Here is an 11338-nt window from a genome sequence, read left to right as displayed (position 1 = left end):
TATGGGACACCTAGGTTTACCTCCGAATGAATAAACATTTTGTAGGAAGCAGAATAGCCTTCGTAAAGAGTGTCTTACAGTTTCAAGTGGAAATGATTCATCATCTGTTTTTTGCAGAAAAACCACAGTCCCATTTTATTCCAAGAAAATGTCATTATACCTGATCTTCTACATCTGGAGAAATCGAAGTTACAGTATTCTTCAATAAAAGTACATTTAACAGCCATCACTACTTACAGAAAGCCTTATGTAAATTAGGTAATCATACAATAAAGAATTACTTAATTATATAAAGGACCAGACCAAAAATCGTTTTTCATGATCCCAGATTGAAGAAGCCCTTCCCTCCAAGACAGCTGCCTTTTCCTTCATGGGAACGTAACTTTGCGGCATCTTAATTATTGGCACCACTTTTTGAGCCGATCAGTAAGACGCTATTGTAGTACCCTTTTAGGAAGGATAGCTTTTCTGGTTGTGATCTAGAAGTGATTAAACAAAGAGGACTAGCTTAAGTTGACCAGAGTGTTACAGTACTCTAATAGTTCTGTCACGGGCACCTTGTTGGTGTATTCATGAAGCCCTCACCCACCAACCTAGTTGGTGGCATGCTTCATCATCGGGCCCACCCAGTGACACATAGTATGTCCCGGGTGTGCTACGACGCTGATTACAGCAGAGCTGGTATATTGCTGAGAGTGCAGTGAGTGAGTGAGGTTGAGTGAGTTGTGATTTAAAACGGCTTGGTGGTGATCTAGAAGTGTCATGGAGGTGTCCTCTCTATCCGCTGTTGAACCATATACTACATTTCATCACAGTAGGGTAGTTTTAGAACACACCTACATTTTCTCTCCAAAGTTGTGTCCGATTTTTATATTAATCAATCCATTTCTCTACCCCTATTTGTTTATGAAATCCTTCTACCCTTAAGGAAAGTACATTATATTTATTAGATGTAAGACAAGTGTTGAAATTTTAATTAGAAAGAAACAAAAGATGCTCAAATCTACAATTATGCCTTACTCATACATATCAGAGTGTGTAACCAAGGTATTGTGAACAAGTTAAAGTTGTCGGAGGTTTAAGACTGATGTAATACAATAATCTATAAATGCTAACTTAAGGACCTCTCTGGACAAGGATGGGGGTCTAATAAATAATTCCTTGTTAGCTAGATAGTGTTTTGCATGAATTTTCAACCTTTACTGTATTTTAGAGATTTTACTAGAAAATAATGGTATCCGCTAAGAGGGATATCCTTGCTACTCTATTCTGCATTTATAACTATCAGTGAGGATCCTATGATGCAGAAGGAAATGTTCCTTAATGGTAATTCCAGCTATGCACTATAGAAGTTTTCATTCAAGTTATATAAATTCACCCTCCTTCACGAATACCAGTACTTTCCTTTAATAGAATGAAAATTATAATTTGCCATTTAAAAAGAACTGAGTCTGTGAGGAAAACTATGTGTGCATGCTGATAGAGGGAAGCCTCAGAGCTGATTCACTGAAGGCTAGCATGCATTCTTTTTCTTCATTTTTCTCCACTGAAATACAAGTTTGCACATGTTTTAACCTGACGCTAACGTTTTTTCAACTAGGTGCTACCATGTAGCTTTTTTTTTTTCTCAAATGGTTTTTCCAATGAGAAGAGGCTCCGCAAAAACCTTTCTGCTTAGCGCTATGCAAGTGACAAATGAATTACTTTAATATGTCTGCCTCCAAAGAAGAGGTTGTTCTCTATACTATGCAGAAGAAGTGTCCCATGGTACTCGGACATTTGGTAGAAATATTCAGCATTTATGACTTCATTGCCGAACTGGAATTATAATTAACATTTCCATCCTACGCGTGATTTTGACATATCAAACTTTTAAAGAAAATGTTTACTGTTTATCAATGAAGAACATCGTTTCCATACTCATTGTTTAGTCTCACCTTGACAATGACAGGGAAATATATCTGGCTCTTGATAAAAACACTTATCCTGGCTCCATGGAAGCTAAGTGTTTGCCCTGCACAGTGTAACGCACCCTTTGATCAATATGATCATGACTACTTTAAATCATAGGAAAAGGTCTGGTTTGGTGATGGGGCTTTTTCTGTGGCTTCAGAAAAAACTTGAAATAATCTCCCAATTGAGATCTGGTCACTTTCCACTATGCAGACTTTTCCACAGACAACTGAGTTTATGTTAGAACAGCAATTCTGAAACGCATCATGTTGTGGCTGTGCAGCAATACTTAAATAATGTGTTAGTTTACAACGTTGAGATCTCACATCTTTCTCTGACAGCCAACCTCTGAGACACGTTCAACTATTACTGTTTCCAGAATTGTGGACATGTTTTTCCTCCTATGTTTGTAGACCCAGAACATTTAGGTTGTAGAAGGGTTTAGGTATTTGCAATATTTTTATTAGTAAAAGCCTCTGTTTCCTTCCTTGAATATGCATCCAACTTTGTCATATTTTACCTGGTGGGATCCCTGGAGTTGCACAGTAAAAACGGACCAGGAAATTATTTATAGACCATCGTTTGCATAAAAGGAAAGTCATTAACTGCTAAAGACTTGTGGCGAGTGAGGCAGATAACGGTGAGATGTGTAAAATGAACAGTTGTTTAACGTCTGGGTATTCCTTAATCTCAGTGTCAACGTTAATCCGTAAAAATCCGATCTAAAAGCAGTACTAGTAAAATCAGATCATAAGAGTAGGAGAGAAGAGATTCGTGAATCAAGAAAACTGATGTTTGAAATGGCCTCAGGAATTTTTAACAAATCCCACATAAAGGGGAAAAAAGTACGACAAGCCCATTTTTGAAGAATTGGAAATATCAAGCATACAACAAGAAGATACAGTTAAACCTTCATGCCCTTTGAAATAAGACTTAAAAACAAGGTCCTGTGACTACGCGGCAAAAAACAAAATTAGTAGGTTACAATGATGTGATTTGTGGTGGTTGAACACCATTATGCAACTCAAGCATATATCTGATATAAAGGCGTCTAGCCGCAGATTCCTTACCTTAGATTACTCCCCAGGTGCTGCACTAGATCCAGAATTTTTTCAGCAGTACTCCTGCACGTCAGTAGAAGGCGTACGACTCCATACCAATGTCGTCCACTTTTGTGACATAACCTGAGGCCATATAAGCCCTTCCCGACTCGCTAAAGCCAGTTTCTTCTTTTCTGCGCTTACAACGCAGATCTGGAGAAGCAGTTACCTCTGGCTGTTTTTGGCCCATTTTCATCATTAAAACTGCTTTTTTCTATGCCTTCAGGGTTTAAAACGTGTTGGTCTTGTGGACGGCATTGTCATCCAGGAACAGTCACTCCTTTTGTATGTGGTGCTTGGGAGAGCACCATGACTCCGAGGAGCGCTACTCCTGTTGCCTACTTTGAAGGCGCTAAGGGAACGTCGGATTAACTGCCTGTCGACACGGTTCTCACAGTCACTACATGGTCCGTTTGCAGGCCATGTCCAGGAGCGGTTTCCGTGGATGTCACTCTCCATCGTAGTTCCACAGTAAGTCTCGACGCCAGAGGTCGAAGTTGCAGCATCCACCGACTTTACCACGCAGAGATTTCAATTTTCCGGCCTCCTCCCGCTTGCCGGTTGAGGACTCCGTGCACAAGTTCGCCCCGTGCTTCCCTGTCAACCCTGGAGCAGAGGCAAGACTGACCCAGATGCGAGCATATTATTGCTCTCTGCTTGCCATCTTTCGGTCTTCACCTTCCCATAGAGCACCTTTGGGCCCAAAGGAGGTGAGAGGTGGTTTGACTGTGTCCATGCCGATGATCTGGCCTGTCTCCTCTGGCACTTTACTCATAGTTTGGTGGTAACGGTTGCTTCGACCTCGCATTATATTGCCTCTCTTCCTCATATTCTGTCAGACACATTCCATAGACAGAACAATTGTGGTAGGCGAACAATTGTGGTAGGCGTATCTTCTCCTCCATGAGTTCTACTTTGAGTTTCATTAATACATCTTGCTTTCTTGGATGCTTTTCCCATACATTGTGGGGTTCCTTACGTCGGTTGCTGTCACTTCCGGTCGACACCCGGAGCAACCTTACCTTGTTTATCCAAGATGGGCAACAGGTGCTAGATTAATCATTAGAAGTGGGATAGCTACCACTGAATCGGTAGGTGGGGCCATGGCTTCTTTAGTAGCGCTACATCATCGTGCCTGGCTACGAATGTCCCCTCCTTCGGAGGCTGTTCAGACCAGTTGGCTTGACATGCATTTTGATGGCACCCACCTTTCTGGTGCTCATGCAGACTCTGCTTAGCAGCGTTTCAGGACCGTCTGGGCGGAACTGAAACTTAGCTCTGCTTTTGCTCCTGTCTATCCACCCATTTCAGTTTGTTTGGGGGATTTTATTTTGGTCCTTGATTTCTTTCTCGATTGAGCATTCCATGGTGGTGTGAATGGTTGTCTATCCCACCTACTGGTGACAACTGGTGTGGTATTCCTGCTGCCTGCATGTATTATTCGTATGCTTCTTACTCTGCCAGTGACAGGTTATGGTTCCTTTATGACTACATCGGTTTAACACCTGTTTCATAGGTGTTCTGTTTCTTTGACTATGGGCTCCCTGCTCAAGAGATTGTTTTTCTGTATTATTATTTTCTCGCACTAGAATAATTACCTATGTTACATGCTCTTTAGAGCATCTCTGTAAGCTTTATTCACTACTTATGAGAGCCACTTGTGGCCTACAGTTCCCGAGCTCTGACTCGCAACCTAACTGCTGGAACTTTTTACCCCTCCACTTCACGTTGATAAATAACATTTAGCATCCTTTATAGGGACCTTTCACTTTTTTCCCTGAGGGAGTTTCTATGTAGCTTGTTCAATGAGATCCCCTTCTCGTGAATCTCTTGTTTCTCCTTGATCTTAGAGAGAGAGAGAGCAACCTTTATACTACCCTTCTTGTGTAATTCTGTTTCACCAAAGGCTCTAAATTTCCACTGGAGCAGTGGCACACGTGCCACAGTCTGTACTCTGTTGTCCAAGTTACTGACATTGCCATTATTTCCTGCTAGGACATTCTTTTCTCTGTGTCCTTCATTTCTTTAGTGAGCTTCTCGCTCTTCTTCAACAGGGTGCACTTTTAATGGGCTACTCTGGTGCATGAGGTTCGATCACTTCTCGTGGTTTAAAAAAAAAAAAAAGACATGCATTTTCTTTCCAGTCCTGCTGATCGTCTTGTTTGTGGTTTCCTCCACATTCCTTATCTGTGTTGTAGTACTGGAGTGCCAACCTTTTTTTCTACCACCGATCTCGCTGTCCTTGCTCTGCCATTTCCTGTTAGGACATCTGTCATACTCACTTATTGCCTATGGGCAAAGTCTTATTCCCTTATTGCCACAAACACATCCTTTTTCTGAGTTCATACACACGCGTGGTGTCAAGGTGACTACATTTTTATCCTTGCAAAGACACTATGTGGTCTCTTTTTGTGTGTTAATGGCTCATCCACCTTTTGGTGGATTCATTGTTACTTTAATCTGTTCCTTGAACAGAATGGTTTTGTCCTCTTGGACTTAGTTTCCTTGTTGGATTGCTTGTCCCCTTTGGTATCTCTCTCCATGGACAACTCTTTTTATTTTGTTCTGTACAGTGTCCTAATATTCTATCCTCAGGGGTTATTCATTAGACCTATGCATTGACTTTTATTTCTCTGTCGGATATGTCTTACTGTTGGATGATGAGGCTCAATACCAATTTCTAGGCCTCCATGGGTTAGCCTTCCACCTTGGCCTGCTTCTGGGCCTAGTTATAGTCTTGTTTTTCTTATACTTTCATTAAGAGTTCCAATTCAGTAACCATTGTTTTCAATGTTTGCCAGCAATTTCCTTTGTAGAGGGGTATGCTCTTTCTTTTCCTCTATCACCCTTTTCTGGTTAGTACCCTGTTGCGGATTACTCAGCCCATACTACTTCTGTTTTTCAGCTTCAGCGAGGTGATAGCTTCTTCTGTCATTGATATATTTATACGCATGGAGGTTATTATCTATGTGTGTGTGTGTGTGTGTGTATATATATATATATATATATATATATATATATACACACACATATATATATGCTGATATATGCTGATATATTGTGTATATCTTTCTATATGTGTTATGCTACATTCGTAAAAAGGGCTTACGTGTAGCTTACATGGATGTACGCTTCATTCTTGTCCTGCTTCTCATCGTCACTTAGTTGCTATGTATGCACCAGCTCTTCTTTCTTTCATCTACTGATGTGCAGGAGTACTGCTGAAAACATTTCTGCCACCTAAGGAGAATTCTATGTTAAAGAATCTGCGGCTAGAATATGTCTCCCATCAAATAAGGCGTTATCGAAGGTAAGTAACTTGTTTGATTAGCATAAATTGGGATAGGGTGCATAAAATTTGCAGATTAAGTTTCTTTATAACGAGTTGCATTCACTATGGAAACGCATGCTATTTCCTCTTTGGACTGGCATGGGTGTGAATGTCATCTCAACTCAGATTCAAGCCTTAACCCAGAAAATCTGTTTCATATTGTATGTGGTTTCTTCTTTATTTATTTTACCTGCTGTCATTGTTCTCACAGATATTGTTATGGCATGGTCACAAGCGGAGCTGGGTGTAATTTTTACCAGAATTCAAACTGAGCATAATCTTCCTAATTCAGTAGTTATCTGGGAGTATGGAAATAAAATGCTTTCCTCACTGGAATTCGCCCATCAGTTCTTATGGATGGATTACTTCACAGAGATACGCACAGGAATAGCAATGCTGTGCATCCATTCCGATTGCCAACCAGTACTCAGTCTTAATAGCCGGCACTGGGAACAATTATGATTGGTTGAAAAGCAGATAATCATATTTTTGATAACCAAATTGTGTCAGCAATTATGCTTCACATTCTTTGACATAAACTGAATTATTTATGTTCAAACCACTCTGATGGCCAGGTTGAACTTTTCTCGATGGCAAGCATTGTCTCACACATGATCATCTGGGGCTGGACTTCTGTTTGCTGCTCGGTTGGCAATAGTATACTGTATTATATTAGTAGTTGAACATTATCTGGTATAACTGTTTTACCTTCAACGTTTGTCTTTATGTTTTTGTTTGCCATAGTGTTCTGTGAAAAACTGCCGGACAGCCTTTCATGTGACCTGTGCTTTTGACCGGGGCTTGGAGATGAAAACCATTCTCACAGAGAGTGATGAAGTGAAGTTCAAATCTTACTGTGAAAACCACAGCTCATGCAAAAATGGTTCAAAGGAAAATTTCAATGAGAGTCATGAAGGACACGAGGTACAAATGGCCCCCTCTGCCCGGATGGATCAGAAAGAGCAAGAAGCGCATAGAGTGAGCCAACGCAAGCAAAAACTCCAGGAGCTGGAAGATGAGTTTTTCACATTTGTCAGTGTCCCAGAGGTGTGCCGGACTATGGAAATAACTGAGGAGGTAGCCCAGTTCCTTTTTCAATACTGGATGTTGAAGCGGAAATCTAATTTCAACAAGCCCTTGATTACACCCAAGAAAGATGAGGAGGACAATCTGGCAAAGAAGGAGCAAGATGTCCTCATCAGAAGGTTGCAGCTCTTCACTCATTTGCGGCAGGATCTTGAAAGGGTAAGTTGCTGGGACTGTCTCTGAAAACTATTGATACCTTTAAGTTTAGGATTATGTAGGATTATTCACATAAATATTTGTAAAGGCTCCTCAATCTCATGAAAAATGTCTTAGGATGACAACTAACCTGATGTGGTTGTAGTGTTAATCATTCTGCACATCTAACGTGTAATTTTTTTTACTGTTGCACAATTTATTGTACTCCGTTTACACACTTCAAAAGGGGTGAAAGACAATACTATCCTCCAGTTCACCACATTACAACAAAGTGCAGTCATTGCTGCCAGAAATGGTAGAGGATGTATGAACCTTAAGATGCCTTATTTCAGTACCTAAAGCCAGCACAAATACGGACCCGAAAAAAGTGAAAATTCAGGGGGAACATGGTGAAAAGTAAATTTGCTACAGAAACTATATGAATTAACATCTAGTCTCCATGCGCCTTGGGTAGCATATAACTTCAGTACTTTAAAAGGTAACATCCATGCGTACAGGAGCTGATCCGTGGCGTAACGAAACTTGAGGGCCCCACGCTCCGTGCACAGTACTCTGAGTGGGCCTCGTAGAGCTGGGAAATCCGCTAGTACCGCGGGGGCTATTGTTATGCCAATGGAGCGGCCTAGGGATCTCCCATCAGATTGACAAACAAATGAATAATTTTAGATTTTACTGGCTCTTTTTGGGAGACGGATAGATGAATTACACTGCACAAACCAGTAATATTATCAGCAGACATTCTAATGAACCTCTCACCATAACTCAATTCTTGGGACTGTAGCTAATTATAGAAAAGCACAAGCTCTTATGTGAGCCCAACTGTAAAAATAATGCATCTTGATGAAGTCTTTCTAGTATTTCTGTGTAACGAATGTGGAAAGCTGTGCCGTAAGTTATGTCTCAAGCAGGTAGAAATTGAAATGAAGTGATTGTCCAACATGCAGATGTTTGTAAAATCCCTAAAGGTTATGGAGTTACATTCTGGCGCTCTTGAGTATGCCTAGAAGATTTATTCTTCCTCGCCTAATAAAGAAATGTTTGTTTGTTTTTCTTTAAAAAAAGAAAATTAAAAAAAAAAATTACCTGGAACCTTTGACCTTTTTCCTCATATTATGCATTGCCTCCCCCCCCCACCCCCCCTTTTAAGGAGTATCTCACTTATCAAACATTGTCACCTGTTAACATTTCAAAGAGTACTGACGGGTGACTATCTATCCCCTCTGAGGAAAGAACAGTTTACATGTGTGATGAATGAACCAGCAGAGATGTGGAATTCCTATAGCCCGACACCCAGGACATATTATTTTTCGGTCAAGGGCAACAATATTTCATGTGCATTTTGTCCTTGGGACAAGTAGGTCCAACTCCCTGCAGCAAAAATCATTTGGCTGCCAGTTTGCAGTACCATATTATGGATCAGGGAACAGAACTGTCTGCAGTTAAGGTAATAAATATTTTTGTCCATATGTTAATACTGTTGAAACTTGTATTCATGGTTCATTAATTGAAAGCCTTTATTATTAGGGGGGAGAGCGCTCTAAGTAAATGTTATAAGCTCTGGCTGCATTAGTGACAGTGGTTCCAGTATAAAAATGTGTACAGACATTTTCAAAAGTTAGTAATATGAGGCTATGTATAATGCTCCCAGAATGCTCTGATTTGATGCAAATATTTGCTTTCAAAGTAAAATGTTCATAAAAAAATGAAAGCAAAAAAAAAACATTTCGCTGAACTGTTGTAAAATTTCAGGTAGAATTTCTTTGCAGCATCATTTAGTAACATGTTGATGCATGCTAGTATTTCCCAAAAATATTCATAATGGAACAACAGTGTAACCAGTTTCAATAAGTTTATGGGAAACAAAAATAAACATGAACTAGCAAAGTAGGTCAGCTTTTTAGGTCTCGGAACTGCGAACAGATTGCGAAGCAATCTGTCGTTCCGAGACTCTATTGTAATCATTCTCGGTTTCAAGGAGTCAAGGGAGACAGACAAGTGAGGTGCACGCGCAACCTTGGAACTGGGATCAGGTCGCGCGCGCCTCCTGTCTCCCATGGCTCCTTGGAAGCAGACTCACACGCACGCACTCACATACAGACCCCCCCCTCGCCGCGCATACACACACTCACAAAAACACACATACAGACACCCCCACCCCCTACCTCGTCTCGGCGGGTCTTTGCGCTCAGGGCCTCGCGGTCAGGGGGCCCGACGCCGCCGGCCCCGCCCGACATGAAAATGCGAAGCGCTGCGCACACTCGTGCAGGCAGTTAAAGTGCCCCGTCACCGTGGTGCTGTGCGCGGACGGCGTTACGGCGTATCGCTTTGATGTGGGTCCCAGGGCCGCCAATCTGGTAGACTAATGACGGCCCTGGACATTCATTTTGGCCAGCCCCCGCGCGCTGTGCGCTGTGCGCTGACGCAGCACGCACGCGCTCCTTGGCCTGTATGGAGTCGAGAGTATGATCTGCCGAGCCCGGGACCCGGGCCGCATTGGCACAGACATAACGTCTTCAGACTGTGACAGAGACAGATGGTAAGTCACGGCCCATGCCCGTTGCTCCTGATTTTGTCAGTTTCTCACTCTGTATCCCCGGCCGTCAACTCGCTCCTCGGCCCATCCTATGGCGTTATCCTTTTATCCTCCTACCGACGGACTCCCGCACCGTATCTACCTGCGGCTTTCATCAGTGAATGCGGGGTGTACGCTCAGGAGACATTCAAGGAATCGTCCTGTATTAGTATATTGCGGGAACGCTTCCAAATGCTTGCAAACAAGTTGGACACATCCACCAGAACACCCGATGAATACCAGGGGGCTGAGTGCACCCATATCTGCTATGGGTAAAGGCTAGAGTGGGCGACCTGGCTATTTGGGGGTGCACCTTGAGTTGGAGAAGGGTTTTGTTTTACAGTACAAAATTTTGCTTGACACAATACTGCCAAATCAAACACACAATGCAATATACTGTACTATAGATGTATTTTTAAAGCTCGTCACACCTCGAATGAGACAGGTGCTGAAGCGCATTTGCACGTCTGTGGCAAGATACATTGTGCAGCTCGGATGGAAGACAGCGTGTCTGGTGTTGCTAGTAGTATGTTTTGGTGTCAAGCATGAGTGCCTGAGCCATGCTTTTATTGTACAGAAAATACTACTTTGTCAGTGATTTTTACAGCAACTCTATTTTATTTGATCTGTGTTTCGTGCACCATCTTTCATTTGGTGACAAGTAAACCTGTAGCTCACCAAAGATGACGCAGAGGCCTTCTTTCCAGTCGTTGGTCATCAGGGGGTATTTTTCAAGTGTGAAGCTTTGTGCAAGGAATTAGTGCCTGTAAATGAAGGTCACTGGGCCCACTCGATCTGAGTAGACTTTGCACATGCACTTTTGATGACGGAACAGGAAAGGGGCCTCCCTCGTTTTGCTCTCTGGCTCCTGATTCAAAGTGGGTGCATATATATATTTTTCATTGTCAGTTTGAAACTTTCAGATACACTTTCTTTCTGCGCTGAGCCAAAATGAGAACTGTCTGTGAAAGTTGACACTTTTCTAATTATCAAGAAATAATTGGAATTTTCGAATGTGTTCTTCTTCATCAAAGCAGCTGTTTTGCCTTCTCTCTTCAGGCTCTGCGTGATGTATCATGGACTTTCCGAAGTTCTACTGAACTCTCAGAAGGCTCTTTTACAGATTTAAAAAAAAACAGG

General features: G+C 41.9%; 1 protein-coding gene across 3 annotated transcripts in view; it reads left to right on the top strand.

Annotated features, from left to right (window-relative positions):
* JADE1 (jade family PHD finger 1) overlaps positions 1-11338 on the top strand; it is a 223176-nt gene that overhangs the window by 181403 nt on the left and 30435 nt on the right. For all 3 annotated transcript variants that reach the window (XM_078676770.1, XM_078676772.1, XM_078676773.1), the window contains one exon: positions 7129-7629. In XM_078676770.1, the coding sequence (XP_078532896.1) occupies positions 7129-7629 (501 nt within the window). The remainder of the gene's footprint in view (positions 1-7128; positions 7630-11338) is intronic.

Source organism: Lissotriton helveticus, chromosome 2_1 (genome assembly GCF_964261635.1).
Source record: "Lissotriton helveticus chromosome 2_1, aLisHel1.1, whole genome shotgun sequence".
Taxonomy (NCBI): Eukaryota; Metazoa; Chordata; class Amphibia; order Caudata; family Salamandridae; genus Lissotriton; species Lissotriton helveticus.
Note: the sequence above shows the minus strand (reverse complement) of the source record. Positions and strands in the feature narration are given on the sequence as shown.